This window comes from Camarhynchus parvulus, chromosome 4 (assembly GCF_901933205.1).
Source record: "Camarhynchus parvulus chromosome 4, STF_HiC, whole genome shotgun sequence".
In the NCBI taxonomy this organism is placed as follows: Eukaryota; Metazoa; Chordata; class Aves; order Passeriformes; family Thraupidae; genus Camarhynchus; species Camarhynchus parvulus.
The window spans coordinates 2,950,104-2,972,376 of record NC_044574.1 but is presented as its reverse complement, the minus strand read 5'-3'; the positions used below and the strand labels follow the sequence as shown (position 1 = coordinate 2,972,376).

At 46.2% G+C, this 22,273-nt stretch overlaps 1 protein-coding gene across 2 annotated transcripts in view; it reads right to left on the bottom strand.

Moving 5' to 3' along the window:
• Positions 1 to 6,016, bottom strand: part of DDRGK1 (DDRGK domain containing 1) — a 41,884-nt gene extending 35,868 nt beyond the window's left edge. Inside the window, exon 1 of one of the 2 annotated variants that reach the window (XM_030947693.1) lies at positions 5,874 to 6,016. In XM_030947693.1, the coding sequence (XP_030803553.1) occupies positions 5,874 to 5,961 (88 nt within the window). In that variant the 5' untranslated portion in view covers positions 5,962 to 6,016. The remainder of the gene's footprint in view (positions 1 to 5,873) is intronic. The other variant, XM_030947694.1, reaches the window with a different exon arrangement.
• Positions 6,017 to 22,273: the final 16,257 nt, after the last annotated feature.

The following is a 22,273-nucleotide window of genomic DNA, read 5'->3' as shown; positions in this document are numbered from 1 at the left end:
TTTTTATGAGATTTCTCCTGACTGCAGATTCTTTTTCAGCAGCACACAGCTGGTTGAACATGAGCCAGTGACACCTGGCTTGTGGCAGCAGGGTCAGGGTAGTGCCTGTCCCCTCTGCTGGCACTGCTGGGGCACCTCCAATGCTGGGGACAGTTTTTGAGCCCCTCACAAGACCTGGAGGGGCTGGAGAGAGCCCAGGGAAGGGAACAGAGCTGGGGAAGGGGCTGGAGCCCCAGGAGCAGCTGAGGGAGCTGGGAAGGGGCTCAGCCTGGAGAAAAGGAGGCTCAGGGGGGACCTTGTGGCTCTGCACAGCTCCTGCCAGGAGGGGACAGCCGGGGGGAACGGCCTCAAGTTGTGCCAGGGAAGAATTAAATTAGATATTGGGAAATTTCTTCATGGAAAGGATGGTCAGGCATTGGAACAGCTGCCTGGGGCAGTGGTGGAGTCCCCGTCCCTGGAGGGGTTTAAAAGCCATGTGGATGTGACACCTGGGGACATGGTCAGCGGTGGCCTTGGCAGGGCTGGGGGAATGGTTGGACTGCATGACCCCAGAGGGCTTTTCCAACCTTTCTGACTGGAGCATTCTTGAGCTTCTGTTTGCCAGGCACTCGGCAGGGCAGGGATCTGGAAAACATGAACATTCCTCACTGCATTTCTCCCTGTCCTTCACAGGAGCAGCAGAAAATCCTCATTTCCTCTGCTGGGCTGCACCACACCTGGACCTGCTCCCTCAGGGGTCAGGGCTCTGCCTACGTGACTCCAGACACAGCTTTTGTTCAGAATGCTGAAAGTTCAGCTGTGCTGCCCTCCCCCTGAGCTGTGGCACACAGAGGGGAGGCTTCACACAACAGAGGACACACTTAAAAATCACTTTTCCTTTCAAAAATCACTTTTCCTTCTCCTTGGGGCTGGACTGACCATCAGATCTGAGCTGAACAATGATTTGCTCTGAGGTCTGGCCCTGCTGGGTTTTTTTTTTTCCGCCTCCTCCTGCAGCACACAGGGTGGGGTTTGGCTGCTGCACTTATCTGAGCACATCCCTTCATTTTCCTGGAGCTGCAGAGAGGTCTCAGCAGTGGCACCCCAGGCTAGTCAGATCATGCAGAGATTAGTCACACAAGCACTAATTAGCCTTGATCCAAAGCCATCTGAGTGAAAATTCATGGCCAGCATTAAAGAGGTGAGACAAGCCATCCACAAGCTTTGCAGAATGACAGGCCAGGCTGAATTAATGAGATAAACCCCTCAAATTAACAGGTAATACAAACAAAACACTCAACAGCTGTCTGGGAAAGGGACAGGGGGCTCAGTTTGTATTTGTGGTGTCCAGGGTCTGACTCAGCCCTGAAAACCCAATTTTTGTGCTGGGCACAGCAGCTCTGCCTGGGCGCTCAGGAAGCATCAGTGCAGGCAAGAGATTATTTCAGCTGACTTGTCAGCCAGGGCACAGCAGCAGCTCTGAGACCCTGAAGGAAAGGAGAACACAACTGTGCTCTGCCAGCAGAAATCCCTCCTGAACTGGATGTGAAACTGCAAAAAACCATCATGGAACCATTCAGAGCCCAAGTCAGAACCTCATTTTACACTCTCCAGGTAGAAATCTGCCCCTTCAAAAATTGTGCAAACTTTTGCTAACAGCAGAGATGTTTTTCTAGAGAACAACCCCTTGCCTATCACAGCACCTTCCTCTCCAGTTCCATCAGGTGACACCTGGGCTGGCAGGAATGGAGGCTGCAGGGACAGGGACACAGCTCCACCTGCTGCACCCTCACACGTGGTGGCACCACCCAGCACCTTCTGCCTCCGTGCAAAACCTCTGAAATTCACACAGGGATTCAAAATCCAACAGGTGGAAGCTTCCTGAGGAGGTGCTTTGGCCCAGTGGAGCTTATCAGAAACAGCCACGTGGCAAATCAAGAAATGCCTTTTTTTTTTTGTTTTCATTTTCAGTAGAACAAGTCGAGGCATGACCCTGCTGGAAACAACATGCTGCTCCAAGGGATCTTTCAAAGAACCAGAGAGGTACAGGATTTACCTCTCCTGACCCTCACTCCCTAAACATCTGAACAATTTTAAAAGCCAATTTCCATGAGATAACACAAAAGGAAGCTGCTGCCCCAATCCCTGCACATTAACAATTAAAGGTGAGAGCTCCCACTGCTTCTTTAGGTGTATTGTCCCTGGTTTCAAGTCCTTTCCAGTTGGCAAGACAGATTTATTGGCACAATTGTGGCAACCTCCATTTTCCATCTAAGAAAATGGAATAGAAAAGGAAATTCCTGCTTAAAACTAAATTTTGTGGCTATTCAATACACCACAATCCCAGTGGTTCTGAAAAATAATTTCTGTTGTGTACAGAGAATAAAGTCATTCCCAGCAGCTGAAATTCTGTGAAGGGATTTATCATGAGAGAAACCAATATATTAAAGTAAAAAAGATCTTAAAACCACAGTAAAAAAAAAAAAAAAAAACACAACATGGCCAACTTGGAAGTGTCAAAAAGTTACCACTAAAAAAGGCTTCAACATGATTAAATTGTCCTGGACATAAATTAACTTTGATCAACTTGCTCAAAATCAGTATTAAAGTTTGGGTTTTTTAATAATTCACACTATTTAAAACAAATGCTTGGGCTAAAATTTAGAACTTTGAATGCATAAAGAGAAAAGAAATCCTCCCAAACCCCACAGCCCCTGATTTATCCAAATCATGACAGGATTCAAGCTCAGGAAATTATCTATTTCTTCAGGACATGCATCCTTCACTTTTACCAAAAGTTCATTTCTTCATTCATAGGAATCCAATGGAAGTTGGATTTCCAAACCTTTCCAAGAGAAAGATTTAGACCAGGTCTGTGGAAGCAGAGGTGTGTGAGAAATGTGTTGGAAAATTTAATTATTATCAGCAAAATCTGCTTTTACCACAGATCCCTTACCAGCACAGTACTGCACTGAGTGACTGTGTTTGTATTAAATGTGTGCTGCTTTTCTCTCTTAATTAAAAATTATCAAAGCAACTGCCTCAAAAGAAAAATAATAGAAATTCCAACCCCAAAAACACCCCATATCCCAAAATCTGTGGAAGTATTAACCAGGAATTCAGAGTCTGTCCTGACTAAATATTTTAATTTGACACCTGGCAGCCAAAAAAACTCCTTTCAGTGTGAGAGCACAGCACGGGCAGCGAGTTCTCAGCACACCTGACTCCTTCCCACAGCACCCAACTCCCACCCACACAAGGTCACCTCCACCACAGGGGCATTACAGTGCTGGTTATGGGTGGACTCAGTGATTTTAAAGGTTTTTGTTTTTTTTTCCAGCCCAGATGATTTTCTGATCTAACAGTGCTCAGCAGTGACACAGAAGTGCTGCATCATCCACCTGCTCCCCACAGTGAGGTGGAAAAGGAGCAGAGGTGGGACATGGCACAGGATTGACTCCAGATGGCTCTGGAATATCTCCAGTGAAGAAAACTCCGCAGCCTCCCTCTCTGGGCAATCTTTTCCAGTGCTCCCAGTAAAGAAATTCTCCCTCATGTTCAGGTGGAGCTCCAGTCCCTGCCTGTTCCTGTTGTGGCATTGCTGGTTGTGAAAAATGTGTATTTTATGACTGGCTTTTTGCAAATATTAAAATGAATATTACATGTGTTGTGTTAGAAAGTTATGCTGTTTTAATTTGCTTAAGTAGTGTGTTAAATATAGTTTTAGGTTATAAGATAATGTTAAAATAGAAACTATGCCATGTAAGATACTTTTTTTAAAAGAGAGGACTTGCAGCAGATAGCAGCCACAGGACATCTAAATCTTTCAGAGAAAAAGAATTTATTGCTCCACTATCAGAAGAAACAAACACTTTTTTCTTATTGTCCTGTATTGTCCTAAATCCTAATTGTCCAAATTTTAATTACTCTAATTAAATTACTATTTTTAGAACCATTTTATTACTATTAAATTTTTAAAATTCTAAAAACAAGTGATTGGAGTTTTTCACACTGTGTAAGACACTTTTTTTTAAAGAGAGGAATGAGGAACTTGCACTGAGTTAGCAGCCACAGGACACCTGAATCTTTCAGAGAAAAAGAATTTACTGCTCCATTGTCAGAAGAAATGAACTTCTTCCTGCCTCCTCAGCCCTGAAGATGCTGTCAGGATTCAGAGGAAAAAGTTGACAGAATGAAGAGATGAACTTTTGGTAAAAGTGAAGGATGCATATCCTGAAGAAATAGATAATTTCCTGAGCTTGAATCTTGTCCTGATTTGGATAAATCAGGGGCTGTGGGGTTTGGGAGGATTTCTTTTCTCTTTAAGCATTCAAAGTTCTAAATTTTAGCCCAAGCATTTGTTTTAAATAGTGTGAATTATTAAAAAAAAATAAAACAAAAACCTTTAATACTGATTTTGAGCAAGTTGGTTGAGGTTACTTTACATTCAGGACAATTTACATTCAGGACAAAAGTTGACACTGACCTGGATCTGGACTGTCCATAACTCTTTGTTTTTATTGTCTCATATTGTCCTAAATCCTAATTGTCCAAATTCTTATTATTCTAATTTTATTACTACTTTTAGAACCATTTTATTACTATTAAACTTTTAAAATTCTAAAAACAAGCGATTGGCATTTTTCACACTATGTAAGATATGTTTTTTTAAAGAGAGGGATGAGGAACTTGCACTGAGACAGCAGCCACAGGACACCAAAATCTTTCAGAGAAAAAGAATTTATTGCTCTCTTATCAGAAGAAATGAACTTCTTCCCACCTCGAAGGTGCTGTTAGGATTCAGAGGAAGAAGCTGACGAGGACCAGACAGAATCCTGTGCTTGAATAGAATTTATGCATCATGGATGAGATGTATGAATATGCAACAGGCCATTGTTTTTAAAGGCTAATGCTTTGCTAACGGGTGGCCTTTTTCAGGCTTATTTTGCCCAGAAAAAGGTACCCGGACGTCCTTCACTCTTTAATTCTATTGTCTCATATTGTCCTAATTCAAATTGTCCAAATTATTATTACTCTCATTGTATTACTATTTTATAACCATTTTATTACTCTTAAACTTTTAAAATTTAAAAAAACCCCAAGTGATTGGCGTTTTTCACACCGGTGTCTGCCGGGGCTCAGGGCTGTTCTCTCCATGTGCAGGACCTGAACCGCACTGTGCTGAATTTTGGAAGGTTTTTCTCTACGCTTCTCCCCTGCCTGTCAAAATCCCTCCGAAAGGGCACAACCCTCTGAGATATCGGTCATTCCTTGTTTTGGATCATCACCGAACTTGCTGAGGGAGCATCGACCCCTTTGTGCAAACAAGCCACAAACACCAAGCACAGAACCCCGGGGGCACCACTCGGGACAGGCCCCCCCCTACACCCTGTGCCCCGATCCCGAGCCCCCAGGATCTGTTCTCCATTCTCCCCTCATTTACAGGAACCTCAGGGACACTGTCCAGTCTCAAAAGCCCTGACAAAACCCCTGACAGAGAACTCAAGACTTCCAACCCAGCGCCCCTCACCCTGGAGCCGCCTCAGACCGGGAACCCCAGCAGCAGCGGACCAGGCCTCGGCGCCCGCACCCCGCAACCTCCGGGCAGCCCGGGGTTAAGACACCGGGACAGTCCTGGAATTCTCCCCGGGAGCCCTCAAAACCCCTCAGAACCCCCCAAAACCCTTCGGGACCCCCCAAAATCCCCGCTGCCCCCAACATGGCGGGTCCCCCTCAGGGGCCACTCGAGGCGCGGCGCCCCCTGGCGGCTCCCGAGCCACGCGCCCCCCGCGCGCGTGCGGACCCGCTTGAGAGCACGGCCGCGCCCACCGGAACGGCCCCGCTGATGGGGGGCAAGGGAGGCCCCGGCCGGTCCGCTCGGCGCCGCGACCCACCTGCCCTGGCTTGGCCGCGGAGGCGGGTGGTGAAGAAGAGAAGGACGGCGAGCAGCACGGCAACGGCGGCGAGCAGAACCGCGTCCATCCCGCAGCGCCGGCCCCGCCCACATCACCCTTGGTACGCCCCGTCCCCTTCCCCTGCCGCAAGGCCCCCCGCGCGCGGGCTGCCCCGCGGGGTGCCTGTGGCGGCGCGGGGCGGAGGGTGCGCTGCGATGGGGCAGGCGCGGCGCGGGCAGCCCGCGGGAGGGGTCCTGGCTCGTTTCTGAGGCGGGCGCTGAGGGAGGGCGCGGAAAAAGGAATGAAAGGCGGAATTGAAGTAGAAGTTAAAGGAGAAATTAAAAATTATGAGGCAGAACCGGCCGTGAGCGCGGCGCCCGCGGGTCTGGTCGCCCGGCACGGCTGCTATGAGTGGCTGCTGATGCCTCCGTCCTCCACACACGGCGGGTGGGGAGAGTTTGGGAGATCTCAGCCGTGACCCCGTACCGGGCCGTGACCCAGGCAGGCCCTGACAGCTGTCGGGGTGTCCCAGGCAATGGTGAAACTTAAATTACTTCTCTGAGTAATTTCTGTCTTCTGCCTTTAGGTCTCTGGAGTTTGGGAATGGGATGAAGCTGGAGCTGCCTGGTCAGCAGTGATGTCCTGACCTGGCCTGAACCAAAAGTGCACAGAAAGATGCAGACACTTGCACTGGAGATGGAGAAGAAATTTCCTCCCTTTTCATGGTCACTCACTGTTAGATCTGAAACTTTGTCAGGTTCTGCCACAGTCCTGTGAGTGAGGAGAGAAATGTTTTAAGCTTTACCCATTTTCACTTTGTGGTGTGAAGTTCTGGCTGATCAAGCCCTTTCTTGCTTCAGAAATTATTTCAGCGTGACTGTTTAAAGCACTCTTGTTGGGGGAAAGTGTTTTAATAAATTGAAAATGCAAATTAGAGGCTATGGGACGTCTAAAAGTGATCAAAAGCACTGTAGTAGCTAATTAGTCATTTCTGTGGGCTCCACAGCTGCCTGTGTCCCTGTCACCAGCTTGAGATGAGTTCAGATCTGTCAGCAGATGAAAAGCAGCTTCTGCTGAGGGATTTGCTGAATTTTAGCCATGTAGGACCAGCAACACACTGGGAAGCTCTCAAAAAAGAGCTGAACTACAGGCTGAGTGTTTTATGGCAAAGTTTCATTTTAGTAGTAGCCTTTCAAAAATCTTATTTTGGGAATCATTCATGGAATCATGGAATGGTTTGGGTTGGAGGGAACCTTGAGGATGATATTGTTCCATTCCTTGCCATGGGCAGGGACACCTTCCACTATCCCAGGTTGCTCCAAGCCCTGTCCAACCTGGCCTTGGGCACTTCCAGGGATCCAGGGGCAGCCACAACTTCTCTGGGCACCTTGTGCCAGGGCTCCTCACCCTCACAGGGAGCAATTACTTCCCAATATCCCATCCATCTCTATCCTCTGGCAGTGGGAGCCATTCCCTGTGTCCTGTCCCTCCATCCCCTGTCCCCAGTCCCTCTCCAGCTCTCCTGGAGCCCCTTTAGGCCCTACAAGGGGCTCTGAGCTCTCCCTGGATCCTTCCCCTCTCCAGCTGAGCACCCCCAGCTCTCCCAGCCTGGCTCCAGCCCTTGGAGCAGCTCCATGGCCTCCTCTGGGCTCTCTCCAGCAGCTCCAGCTCCTCCTGCTGTTGTCCCCAGGGCTGGAGCAGCTCTGCAGGGGGGTCTCACCTGCAGAATCCCCCTGCCCTGCTGGGGATGAGCACACGGAGGGCTCTGCCTGGGCCATGTGGAGTTTCTCCCTCACCTCAACTCCCCCTCAGGTTCAGCTTCTCCCTCACCTCAACTCCCCCTCAGGTTCAGCTTCTCCCTCACCCTACCACCTCAGGTTCAGCTTCTCCCTCACCTCAACTCCCCCTCAGGTTCAGCTTCTCCCTCACCCTACCACCTCAGGTTCAGCTTCTCACTTACCCCAACTCCTCCTCAGGTTCAGCTTCTCACCCACCCCATCTCCCCCTCAGGCTCAGCCTCTCACACACTCCATCTCCCCCTCAGGTTCAGCTTCTCCCTCACCCCACCACCTCAGGTTCAGCTTCTCATCCATCCCAGCTCCCCCTCAGGCTCAGCCTCTCACCCACCCCAACACCCCTCAGGTTCAGCTTTGGCCAGAGCACCCGTGGGCAAGCTGGAGGTTCCCAAAGCCTTTTATTCTTTGTCATCCAGCCCTGCAGGCAGCCAGCACACACTCGTGTCAGTGCTGAGTGGTTCATTTCCCTGCATGGTCCCTACTGCCTTTAATAAGGAGGTGGTGTTAATGGTGGGATGTCACCTGCACCTCCTCTCTGGGCTGCAGAGGGAGCAGAGGAGTTTTTCCTGTAGGTGTCACCAATAGCCCGTGTAGAAACTGAGCTTAAACTGCCGGGGAAGGACCGAGCGTGGGATGCTCAGGTCGGTTTGATGCAACACCAGAGTCTTCTGAAATATTTGAGATCCCTCGGGTTGTTTCACGGAAGCCTTTCTGGATTTTCCTAATTTAAGTCTGGAAAAATCCCTCTGGTTTCCTCAATAACAGTGTAAATTCCAGAGGATTTTGAGGCTGGCTTTCTACCAGGACACTGGGAGAATGTGTGAAGGCTGTGATGAGCTGTGGGTGGTGATTGAATTTGGTGGCTGCTGCTGGAGCGTGACTGGTTCCACTCAGTCATGCAAACACTGCAAGAATATCACGGAATCATGGAATGATTTGGGTTGGGAGGGACCTCAGATACCATCTCATTCCATGAGCAGGGACACCTTCACTAGCCCAGGGTGCTCCAAACCCCACCCAACCTGGCCTTGGACACTTCCAGGGATCCAGGGACAGCCACAGCTTCTCTGGGCACCTGCGCCAGGGCTCAGCACCCTCACAGGGAGCAATTCCCTCCTTAGTATTTATTCTAAATCTGCCCTCTTTTAGCTTAAAAATGTTTCTGCTTGTCCCAGCAGTTGTAAATCCTTAATCACAATAATACAGGATTTGCAGACCTAGGGAATTTTCTCACCCAGTGTGGGAGCAGTGCCTGATCCCAGTACAGGCTGTTTTAAAGGAAAATTGGTCTTTTTTCAATTTATTGTGACAAAAAGGTAAAATAGCACATTCCCCCTCAAACACCTCATTGTATAAGGAATTACATAGAATCACAGAATCATTAAGGTTAGAAAACCTCTTGCATCATCAAGCCCAACTATTCCCCTACTGCCAAAACCACCACTAAACTACCCCGAAGTTCCACCTCTACACTTAAAATCCCTTTAAATGTAAATCCTTGTGGGGCTGGAGGCACATCCACGTGTGTCACTTTTTTGGAGCAGCCTGGAGAGCTCACCCAGCTGGCAGAGCAGCCCCGAGGCTTCGATCCAGAGACGCGCGGTGGCGTCAGGTACCGGTGCCCGGTAATGAGGCTCTGATTCCCTGCGAATAAACCAAAGTGCATCCAGGAACTCGGTGTATCCCGGGGCCAACTGGCACAAAACGCCCTCTTCCACACTTGTCAGCTTGCCTCGCCTTCCAGGAGAGGGTGGCTGGATGCACGCTGCCTGCTGGGAGCTGTTCCTGGACGGCTTTGAGCCGGGAATTATCTCAGAAAGTGCAGCTTGGCACCCAAGTTTGTGCAGAGGGACTTTGTAACCATTTTCTCCCATGGATGTAAGTAAGAGCTGAAATAAGGGATGCAGGACTCCAGGTGGCTCTGCAAAATGCAGTTTATGGTATCCAAGACGTTACAGCAGTCCAGGGTCGTGGATGACAGGAATAGCAGATTTGTCTTTACAAACGATCTGTTGGTAGATAGAACTAGCACTGAGAGCTAAAATAAAAAATGGGAAGAATTACACTGATTGATGAATGGAAAAAGGTACTTCCTTTTACAAATAAACTTTAGGTTTGCTGATAAATGAAATTAGACGTTGAAAGATAAAAGAAACAATGGGGGAAAAACCCCTTAATTTTGTAAGAATTAAAAATTAAAAGGGAAGGTTATACATTAGAGGGAATCTTTGGTATCAGGTGTTTCGGGAAGTCTGAATCTCTTAAGTACCTCAGCCAATGGGGAAAGAGAGAAGGGAAATGCAGCCAGGAAATTGGGATAAAAAGGGAGGCGGCATCCTCCAAAAATTTGAGAGATCCCAGGGGAATGCCCCATGGCCTCTCCCTTTATTCCAGTAAAGTAAAATGACTCCTCTGTCTTCTTTTTGGACATAAACCTCTGATGTTTGTGGATTAATTTTCCTAACACGTGTGACAGAGCCTGTGCCTCCAGCTGTCAGCTCCTGCTGCAGGCAGGCCTGGAGACCCCGAGTTTAGGTCACAATGCATTATAGACTTCTCCTTGCTGAGCATCTTCATACAGTAGAACCAATCTATACCTTAACTTTTATCTCTAGCCTATCATAACTACTGTAATTACCATATTCATGTTACTGTTCTCCAATCACTAAAAGTCAGTACATTACAGTTTAAGCTGGAAGTTGTTTTTCAGATTTCTTGCAGTGGAAAATTCTGAGTCCTTTTTTCTACTTGCAACATTTGCTGACTTGTTTGCCTGTGCTATCTTTCTGCTTGGTAAAAACATCTTGTTTGAGGTGGGTTTATCCTTTGCTCTAAGTCATAAAAACCCCTTCTAACTAACAGACCCTTTGCTTCTTTGGTTATCCAGTAAGAGTGGCTCAGCAATTCTTTTCTTCTATATCAAAACTTGCTTCCTTCTCTATTCCTTCATCAGATTCTACATTCAAAAATCTTTCTGCCAAGCATTTGTGAGACTTTCTTGTCAAACTTTCATCCTTCCCAACAGATGTACCTCCCAGTGCCTGGGCACGCCTTATTTTCCAGCAGGGATGCAACCTTTGTGCAGCAGGATTTATTTACAGAGAGAAATGCTGCAAGTGCTGCCTTCCAGCTCCCACCCACTTGGAGATGGACCTCGGCTGTTCTTCCAAATGCTCTGGAAATGTGCTGATGAAGGGAGTGGTTCTGCATCCTCCTTTGTGCCAGTGGGACACAGCACCTTCCAGGGAGTGCTCTGGATTCCAGGATCACACTCTGGGAAGGGTCTGGATCAGCGTGCCAAAGAGCTGCAGATTATTTTATAATTGCAGGGCACTGAAGGGTCTGGATCAGAGTGCCAAAGAGCTGCAGATTATTTTATAATTGCAGGGCACTGAAGGGTCTGGATCACAATGCCAAAGAGCTGCAAATTATTTTATAATTGCAGGGCAGTGAGCTGGTGATCCTAAATGTGGGGTGAGCTCCACCCAGGAGCCCCCTGCACCGTCCTGGAGCTCAGCACCTCCCCAAAGCCTTTGAAGAAGCTTCTGAGACTTGTCTTGGTCTTTTCTGGCCCTGCTGCTTCCTTCTCACTACTCTACTTTTGTTTTAGGAGAAATAAAATGGTTTCTTGTTGCTTGAGATAGCTTCCAAATCTCCCTTAAAAAGCAAAATTTAAACACAAGTACTGGTCATAATAAAAATAGAATCTTTGTTCTTGAAAACAACGTTAAAAAATTAAGAAATGAATAAAAAATTGAAGGCTTGAAATCATTGTGAGGTGATTCCCTCTGTGTTGTGTTTTATAACAGCTCATTTCTGCTCTGAAGGTTTCACTGACTGGTCTAGTTCAGCCACAACTGCTTCTGGGCCAGGATGTCTGAGTGAAGCTGGGAGTGGAACTTGATCAGATAAAGGCCTTTTTTGCCTTAAAAGCTGGGGGAAAATTTGAAGCAAATAATGCCAGTAAAGATATAAATCTAAAAGAAATCCAGCCAAGCTAAGGATTTCTTTGAGCAGGTCTTCAAAAATATCTGGAGATCAAGACTGTTTTGCTGACAGGAGATTAAAGAAAAAAAATAGTGGTGAAGTGAAATCCCTACAAGTGAAATTCAGATGCTTTCCCTCCTGTGGCCACGAAACCAAAATGTTTCAAAAGCTCTCTGGTGAACAGTGAAGCCACAGAGGTGGGGTGGATTTGGATGTCCCTGGTTAATGCCCTGAGCACAGGGTTCAGCCTTGTGGCTGTTAGGAAAATTAATCCACAAAGACCAGAGGTTTATGTCCAAAAAGGAGACAGAGGAGTCCTTTTACTTTATTGGAATAAAGGGAGAGGCCATGGGGCATTGCCCTGGGGTCTCTCAAATTTTTGGAGGACACAGCCTCCTTTTTATCCCAATTTCCTGGCTGCATTTCCCTTCTCTCTTTCCCCATTTCTGAGGTACTTGAGAGGTACAGACTTCCCAATACCCAAGATTTCTCTCTAATGTATAACCCTCCCTTTTAATTTTTAATTCTTACAAAATTAAGAGGTTTTTCTTCCTCATTGTGTCTTTCATCTTTCAATGTCTAATTTCATTTATCAGCAAACCTAAAGTTTATTTGTAAAAGCAAATCTCTTTTTCCATTTATCAATCATTGGAATCCTTCCCATTGTTTCTTTTATCTCCCAGTGCTGGGTTTTATCTACCAGCAGACCCACAGCTTGTTTGTAAAGACAAATCCCCCATTCCTCTCGTGGCTGTGACTGTCTTTTTAGCAATTCATCTACAATCTTTTCTTCATCTCTTTTGGCTATAAACTATTCCAGATGATTCTTAACCGGTGCTTCTTGGGCATGGACACATTCCTACAAAAGACCTGTTGTAGTTCCCATCCCTGGAGGTAACACTGAGCACTCTGGGCTGGATGACAAGGCTGTGATGGTCAAAAGTTGGGCTTGATCTTGGAAGTGTTTTCCAAGATTTAGCTCCATCTGCATTATCTGAGCATGGTCAAGCATCTCCTCTGGAATTTGGTAGCTGAAAATCAAAGATAAAAATACTGGTTTTCTTCCCAAAGTCAGTCCTGGGGAGGGCAACCATCACAGAAACAGCTGTGGTGGAGATGTTCAGAGGAAACGTTCAGAGGTTGCTGCTGTTCTGGATGTCTTTGTCATTCAGAGCTGCTCCCCCTGCAGAGCTCTGGCATGGACCCATTCCAAGGGAAGACCTTTTGTAGTTCCCATCCCTGGAGGTGTCCAAGGAATAACTGGAGGTAACACTGAACGCTCTGGGCTGGATGACAAGGCTGTGATGGTCAAAAGTTGGGCTTGATCTTGGAGGTGTTTTTCAAGATTTAGCTCCAGCTGCATTATCTGAGCATGGTCCCAGCACTGGGCAAGCTCCTCCTCTGGAATTTGCTAGCTGAAAATCAAAGACAGAAATACTGATTTTCTTCCCAAAGTCAGTCCTGGGAGGGCAACCATCACAGAAACAGCAGTGGTGGAAATGTTCAGAGGTTGGTGCTGTTCTGGGTGTCTTTGTCATTCAGAGCTGCTCCCCTGCAGAGCTCTCTGCTCTCCTCTCATGCCCATCGAGCTGTTTGTCTAGAGCCTTAATGAGTTTCCTGTATCTTTTCAAGATGTAAATTGTAACCAATTTACAAGTCATTAGTTGTAAAGTCAGTCACTGCAGCCCCTCTTTAATTTCACCTGTCCCTTCCCGTGTTTCCATTAAACCCCATTTAATTACAAATTAATCTCATTCTCGGGGCATCAGCTGCATTTGTAATAAATGTCCCTCAAAGTCTGTGACTCAGCGCACACCAGCAGTGACCAAGACCTGCATGAACAGGATTTCCAGTCCAAATTAACAAAGAACTGTTCTCCTGTCTCCAAAAATGCACCGGTGCAAGGGGAAAAGAGAACCTGAGATGCCAAAATGGAATTTGGTTTCTTTGCTGCAGGTGAAGCAAAGGGGAGCAGTTGTGACCCAGCAGTACCTCCCTCAGGTTATCCCCAGGGGACTTGCAGCTGTAACGGCTTTGCTGCCTGAGGGGAGGCTTTTAGCTGCAAAAATCCACTTTTCCAGCCAACTCCCATAAATCCAGAGCGTTTAGTTGGATTGCAGACTCCCATTCCTTAATGGGAACATTGCTCATCATTACACATCCTGGTTTTGGCATGAGCAGCTGGAGGCAGGGGCTGTATTTCTCTTCCTGGGTGCAGCACAGAAGAAATCCCTTTTATTCTGGCTTGGCTGGAGACGGAACTGTGGGGTGCCTGTTTGTGGCATTCACATTCCCTGAACAAATTCCTTCACCCACGGTTTTTCTCTTGGGAAGCTGAAAGGCAGCAAGAGAGGCCTCAGGGAAAAGGAAAACAATTCTTATTTCATTTGCTTCTCCTGTGTTTTGCTCCTTTGGAATGTGCTTGGAGATTGCTTACCCTCAGGTGATTGTTTCACTGGATTCTGGTGTGAGTTGTTTTGACTTATTTGCCAGCTGGAGCCAAGCTGTATCGGGACTCTGGAGAGAGTCACGAATTTTCATTATTATCTTTTTAGCATTCAGTAAGTATCTTTTCTATATTCTTTATTATAGTATAGTATTCTTTAATATAATATAATAAAGTAATAAGTTAGCCTTCTGATAAGGTAGAGCCAGATGCATGATTCTCTCCCCTCGTCAGGGTGGCCGTGTGTTGTCATCTCATTGCAGGGGTTCCATGCTGTTGTCATCTTATTACAAAAGTTCCAAACCTTCTTGGGTGTTTCTCATGGGCATCTCCTCAAAGCAGCCAACTGATCCCAGATCCCCTCTCATCCAGCCACCCCACTCATTTATAGCACTCTTCTTCTCACTGGTTACAGCTGTGGCCTGTTAAAGTCAGGCCTGTTCCTAATCTTTGATAACTGGCCCAGCTGCAACTCCTTAGGGGTAAGATTACTTTCTACACTGTCTTTATTTTCTTATATTCTATCTCTCCTCTCTTCTTTTTCTAGTAAATTGCTTAGGTGGGACTTTTTGGCTATCCTTAATTTTGAGGTGAAGCCCCCCAGGTCCTATGAGGTGTCTTTTCACCTAATTGAGGACAGAAACTTCTGGGCTTTTTTGCTTTTTAAGGATAATTTTGTCACTCTGCCAACAGGGGGCACATTCCTACACTTGGCCAGTTGTGGTCTTGCCTTGTGAGATCCAATTTCTCCTTTCAGTTTCATAATTAAGATTACAGAGAAGGGAGAGCCTAACTCCCCTCAGAGGTGTGTGATAAAAGGATGGGAAGCAACAGGCCTTGGCTGCAGCAAGGGCAATTCTGTTGTGGTGTTGTGAGGGTCCCCAGGACGAGAGATGAGAATTTGACTCCAAGTTCTCAGAAGGCTGATTTATTATTATATTATATTATATTATATTATATTATATTATATTATAAAATTATATACTAAAGAAAGAGAAAGGAGACATCAGAAGGCTTAGCACGAATGATAATAAAAAGCCAGTGACAGACCAGAGAGTCCGACACAGCTGGACTGGGATTGGCCATTAATTAAAAACAATTCACATGGAACCAATCCAAGATGCACCTGTTGGTAAGCAACCTCCAGATCACATTCCAAATAATCAGATAATTATTGTTTACATTTCTTTTCTGAGGCTTCTCAGGAGAAAAATCCTGGCAAAGGGATTTTTCAGCAAATGTCATGGTGACACAATTCCATGAGGCAAGGAACAATGTTTGCACTGTGAGGATGGAGAAATGCTGGACCACGAGCCCAGAGGAGTGGGGGGCATTGCTTCCCTTGGAGGCATCCTGTTGGAATTCAGGACATCCCTCTGGCTGTCCTGGATTGCCAGAACCCCTGCCAGGGGGCTCAGAGACCTTGGCACAGAGCCCAAGACACCTGTGATTTTGATTATGACCCATGGAAAAAATTACCAATGTTATATGAGGATCTGCAAGCCACGAAAGTCTTAAGTAGAATAATAATTAGTTTGTCACAGGGTGAAAAATAGATTTTTTTCTGGGTTTTAGAATAGGATTCAGGAGGCAAAATGGAGGAATCTGAGCATGTCAAGCCTTTCTCTTTCTTCTTGGCCTCCATCTTCTGCTGTGATGGTGGCACTTTTGGACTGGTTTAGAGTAGAAGCTCACTGTCTAACATAGGTGATAGGTATTGGGAAGTTATTGTACACACAAGTTATTGTACACATTGGGTATTATTGTACACGTAGTTTTTAGTATAAAAAGATAACACTGCCCCAGGGGCAGGCAGAGTGCCTCTGTCTGACCTGCTGAACAGACCTCAGCAGGCCAGAGAAAGAATTTTATAGATAAGAAAACAATAATCAACCTTGAGAACGAGAACTGAAGAGTCCTGACTCCTTCTTTGATCACCAGGCTGGGAAAAGAGATTTTCTAACACATCTCGGGTGTTGTGGTGTGATGTCATGCTTTGCCCCAGATACCCAGGTTTCTCCCTGAAGATTTCTTCCCCAGGTGTGTCAATCACCTCTCCTTTACACACCCTGACCCCTGCCCAGCACTGTCTGTCAATCCTGGCATTCCAGAAGGGCGTTGAGTGATTGGCAGAGTTCAAAAGATGCCTCCACCCCTGGAGGACATTGGGCCATCCAGATGTCCTTTGTCCCTTAAGACTCCCTCGTACCTGGTTGGTGGCTCCCTACCCCTTCCCTCCCCCTCTCCCTGGGGTTAAAAGAGCAACCACACAGTCAGGGAGTTCTATTGAAGCTGTTGCATTCAGAGGCCTGTGGGTCAGAATAAAGCTCTGGATCGAAACCCTCCATCAGAACTGACTCCTTTCCTTCACCTCGCCTTAAAGCTTCTCCACCAAGGTAAACCTGAGCTCCTTGGACTTGTCCCAAGCGCCCAGCTGCGACATCCTGCCAGCCAAAAGTGTCTCTGGGGTGAAATCACCACAGTTGCTGCCTTTTGGTCAAGCAGCAAGGGCCAGACAAGCCCAGGCACATCCCGTCCGGCTCTATTGGTAATTATTCCAATAATCGGGGTCACTCTAACCAGCAGAAGCCCTGAGAGTGTCCCACACTCAGCTGGACAAGCCTAAATTTTGATGCAATTCTTCAAATTCCCATGAACCAGAACAGAAAGAATTGCACATACAAGCAGAGCTGAGTGTGGTTGCAGCCTGCAGAGTCTCCTTATCTGTCTTTGAAATGCCACTGCTCCTCGCTGCCAGCAGCCACCAGGAATATTCGCTTTTCTCCTCGGACTGCGTGGAGCACACAGATAATTCTGGGAGCAGCAAGGCTGCTTTCATCTTCCTGCAGCTAATCCAAACAGATCACGTTGCTGGGGGGAGTCAGGGGAGAGCAGGAGAAGACAGAGTATCTTTATTTAAAAATAAATTAAAGAAACCCTTAAAATCAAAGCTCTTAGCAGGAGTTCAGCAGGATCAGGAGGCAGCAGTCCTTGCTGGTGCTGGATTTATTGCCTGTGTTAAATGTCTGGGCTGAATTGCCTCATCTTCCCACAAATGGAGCTGCTCCTACCTCGTGTTGGTTGGGCAGTGGGGAAAAGGCAGCAGAGCTGTCTGTGCTGTCCCTGCTCTGTGGATAACAGAGGGAACACAGAATTGTGAGGACTGTCAGGCTGGATTAGGCTCGAGGCACACGGAATCCAATTCCTTGCTTGCTTTGCTGATCAGCACAGCAGGTTTCCAGGAATCATTTTAAAAATATTTCAGAGGAAAAAATTTGTTCATTTTGTTCCCCTTTCCCCCAAAATATTGCCCTGACTGCTATCCTTCCAAAAAAATTCAGGGAGATTTCCAAGAGTCTCTGCAAGGCTGTGAGTTGGTGGTGGTGATGTAGACCCACAGTAAGTTGTAGGGACAAGTAATTGAGGTTGTCACAGCAGTCTGGGCTGTGGGAACAATCTGGGGAAGAGAGTTGGGATCCCCCAGGGAAGTGGGAAAAGGTCAGAACTGGCACATGGGCTTTGCCAGAGGTACCAGGAGTCTTTTGCTGCCTCTGTGTGTTTTGAATCATGAAAGCCTGGAACCTTTATGTGTTGGACTTGGATGATCCTTGTGGGTCCCTTCCAATTCAGGATTTTCCATGGTATTCTAAAGGGAAACCAAGGCTGCAAATGTCCCTCAAAAGCATCCAGGAAAACACTTCTGCAGGGATCTGTCTCCAACAGAGGTCGTGGTGCTCAGAAATTATCTTTGCTCTGTGATGAAGATCACAAGTAGTGAAACTGGATCCCCATGAGAGATACAGAACCAGTAACCCCATGAACAAGATTCACTGGATTTCATCTGCCACTGGCAACCAAATGATGGAATCACAGACTGGTTTGGGTTGGAAAGGACCTTAAAGATCATCCCATTGCACCCCCTGCCATGGAGGGACACCTTCCACAATCCCAGGTGGCTCCAAACCCCCTCCAACCTGGCCTTGGACACTTCCAGGGATCCAGGGGCAGCCACAGCTTCTCTGGGCACCCTGTGCCAGAGCCTCAGCACCTTTACAGTCAGCAATTAAATAAAATCAATCTAAATCCATTCTCAACCGAGCCTGTGTTTGTGCTCAGGATTGCCCCACCCCAGGGATTTGAAAGAATGCCTCCTGTAAGTCTGTAAGTGAAGAGGAGGGTGTGGACACCTTGTGAATATCTGTAGGACTCAGCAAAGTGGATTCCCAGGGCTCCCACAGCCTTCCCCATGCTCCTCAGGCACTTCCCATCCCACTGCTGGGCATTATCCCAACCCTAAGCCTGGTGAGAAGTGGGGAGATGAGCTCAGTGTGGCTGCTGGAGGATTTCCTGGATTATTGATGAATACATCAGGGGGATGGGGACAGGAACTGTCTTTTGTGCCATTAGTGCAGGGCTGGAGGATGAATCCATGGCCAGAGATTATTTGCCCAGGTTACTTTGTCTTCTCTTTGATTTAAGCACTGTACAATTAGTCCAGAGCTTGAAAATTATGCTATTAAACATTGTGCTGTCCTTTTTAATGGATGGCTACTGGGAGAACTTACTGGAAGATTTCCAGTACTCCTGTTTCCATAGGAAGTGTGCAAAAGGGGAAGGGCTGCCTAGGATCCCACTTATTCACCCCAAATTCAGCATCACCTTTCCTGCTGCATCCCTGATAATCGTCTGTGTGCTTGAAAGCCACGTGCCCTGTCCCACCTCCAAACCCTTCCAGTTCATCATTGTCCCTGTCACAGCAAGGGTTTCCTTTATTCCTGACCTAAATCTTCCTGCAGACAATATAAGCCCAAGATCATCCCCATCCCATGATGAATATTCATCATTTTCTCTCCCATAACGAAGGTCAGTGTTCTTTAATAAGAGAGAAGAAAGGCACACAGGAGGTCCATTTAATAACAGAGGTGACTGGTACATAAAGCAGGGAGATATTATAATTAATATCACAAGGGTGGGAATGTGCTCAGGAAAATCCTGGCAACCAGGAGGAAGGGATGCCATGAAGTTTTAGCTTTAAGAAGTTAAAAAAAGCTTTGAGTGAAGTTAATGGAAATTCTGCCTGCATAAGAAACACAGGTGGAAGGGAAAATCGGCTTATTTTAATCAAAGCAAGAGGGGAAAAAAAAACCAACCCTAATTTAAATCAGTCCAAGTGATTGCAGGCTTAATTCTCTCCCCTTATTAGACTCTTCAATCCTAACCCTACAGGCCCAAGAGCTCTCTTTGCACTGGAGGCACAGGAATTGGATTTGTATGCACGCTGACCTCGAAGGGATGGAGTGAATCCATCCTCTGTCTGTGGGGAGGATTCCCAATCAAATCTGCTGGGAAAGATGATTACATGACCCCAGCCTTGTCTGGAGGTGGGATGGCTGGGGAGGTTCCTCTCTGTCGGTGCTCTCAGGTGCTGGATAATTGCTATGGATGGAAAAAGGAGGAGGCGGAGGAGGTGCTTTGCTCCTGTTCTGAGCTGGAGGGAAAGGAGGGATGAAGCATCCATTAGGAAAGGCTGAGAGAATTGGGATTGTTCAGCCTGGAGAAGAGGAAGCTTTGGGATGACCTAATTGCAGCCTTCCAGGACCTGAAGGGGCCCCAAGAGAGGTGGAGAGGGACTTGGGACAAGGCATGGAGGGACAGGACAAGGAAGAATGGCTTCAAATGGAAAGAGAATTGGTTTAGAATGGATATTAAGAAGAAATTCTTCCATGTGAAGGTGGTGGGCCCTGGCACAGGGTGCCTAGAGAAGCTGTGGCTGCCCCTGGATCCCTGGAAGTGCCCAAGGCCAGGTTGGACAGGGTTTGGAGCACCTTGGGCTAGTGGAAGGTGTCCCTGCCCATGGCAGGGGTTGGAACAAGATGGTCTTTAAAGTCCCTTCCAACCCAAACCATTCCATGATGAACTTTAAAAAGGAAGGTGGGGAAATTCAATCAGGACATGTTTACTTTATTAAAAAAATTAAAATTAATTCCCAAAATGTCATTGCTTAAAAAAAAACCAAAAAACCCCAAACCTTACAGCTTTAGTTTTCTTTTCCTCCCTCCTGCAATTTTTATCTGCTCTGCAAAAATACAAAAGCAAGGAAAAGGATGCCAGGTAGGTGTTACTTTAGAAAGCCCTGATAAAAAGCCCTAATTTACCTCGATTTTAATGGGGTTCAGCCAAAATTCCTAGCAGGACATAAATGTGAACTCATTCCTTTCCTTCCCATTTCACTTTTTTTTTTTTCCATCCCAGAAATGACACAGGCAGAGAGGTTGGACGCAGCCAATTCCCATGAATAAGTGGAGGAGAGACCCCATTTCATCCTGGCAGTCATTCCTGAACTGGGGCCAATTCATTAGGCAGAGATCTCCTCATCCCTGAGCAGAACAGCCTGTTCTGCCTGCCCCGAGTGCCTTCTGCTCTCCCAGCATTGCAGAGGTTGCTGCTTGCAGAGGGACAGCCTTGCTGAGATATTTATATGGATTTGTGTGTGGAAAAGAAAAAAAAAAAAGCTCATTTTGTTGCAAAATTTTTAAGTTTTCACTGCTCCCATCCACAGAAATCATCTGACCCAGAAGGATTAATCCAAAAAGAATGGTGTGTTTGCAGTTATGTTGGTTTTTCTTCTTTGGTTTGTTTCTGGGTTTTTTTTTAGGGATTGCTTTTCAGCAGAAAAGCAAAAGTATCCCAAAGATGATTTGTCCTGTGGTCATCCCTGTCCCTTTGCAGCCTGGAGAGGGACAGCCTCGGTGAGATATTTATATGGATTTGTGTGTGGAAAATAAAAAAAAAGGCTCATTTTGTTGCAAAATTTTTAAAATTTTTCACTGCTCCCATCCACAGAAATCATCCAACCCGGGAGAATTCATCTAACAACAATGGTGTTTGCAGCTATATTATTTTTTCTTCTTTTGTTTATATTTGTTTTTTTTTTTTAGGGATTGCTTTTGAACAGAAAAGCAAAACCATCCCTGAGAAAAAAGATCATTTGGCCTATTGTTTTTTTTTCTATGGTTTGTTTTGCGTTTTTTTAAACATCCCTGTCCCTTTGCAGCCTGGGGTAGGGCAACCTCTCCAAGGTTGCTGCTTGGAGAGGGACAGCCTTGGTGAGATATTTATATGGATTTGTGTGTGGAAAAGAAAAAAAAAAGGCTCATTTTGTTGCAAAATTTTTAATTTTTCACTGCTCCCATCCACCTTCTTCCCCATCCATAGAAAGCATCCGACCCAGGAGGATTCATCCAAAAAGAATGGTGTGTTTGCAGTGATATTATTTTTTCTTCTTTGGTTTGTTTTTGGCGGTTTTTTAGGGATTGCTTTTCAGCAGAAAAGCAAAACTGTCCCAAAGATGATTTGACCTGTGCCCATCCCTGTCCCTTTGCAGCCTGGGGTAGGGCAACCTCTCCAAGGTTGCTGCTTGCAGAGGGACAGCCTTGGTGAGATATTTATATGGATTTGTGTGTGGAAAATTAAAAAAAAAAAAAGCTCATTTTGTTGCAAAATTTTTAATTTTTCACTGCTCCCATCCACCTTCTTCCCCATGTGTGGAAAAGAATAAAAAAAAGCTCATTTTGTTGCAATTTTTAAAATTTTTACTGCTCCCATCCACCTTCTTCCCCATCCACAGAAAGCATCTGACCCAGGAGGATTCATCCACAAAGAATGGTGTGTTTGCAGTGATATTGTTTTTTTCTTCTATGGTTTGTTTTTGGGGTTTTTTTTTAGGGATTGCTTTTGAACAGAAAAGCAAAACTATCCCTGAGAAAAAAGATGGTTTGACCTGTGCTCATCCCTTTCCCTTTGCAGCCTGGGGTTGGGCAACCTCTCCAAGGTTGCTGCTTGGAGAGGGACAGCCTTGGTGAGATATTTATATGGATTTGTGTGTGGAAAAGAAAAAAAAAAGGCTCATTTTGTTGCAAAATTTTTAATTTTTCACTGCTCCCATCCACCTTCTTCCCCATCCACAGAAAGCATCTGACCCAGGAGGATTCATCCCAAAAGAATGGTGTGTTTGCAGTTATATTATTTTTTCTTCTTAGGTTTGTATTTGGGTTTTTTTTTTAGGGATTGCTTTTCAACAGAAAAGCAAAACTATCCCTGAGACAAAAGATCATTTGTCCTGTGCTCATCCCTGTCCCTTTGCAGCCTGGGGTTGGGCTCTGCAGTGCCAG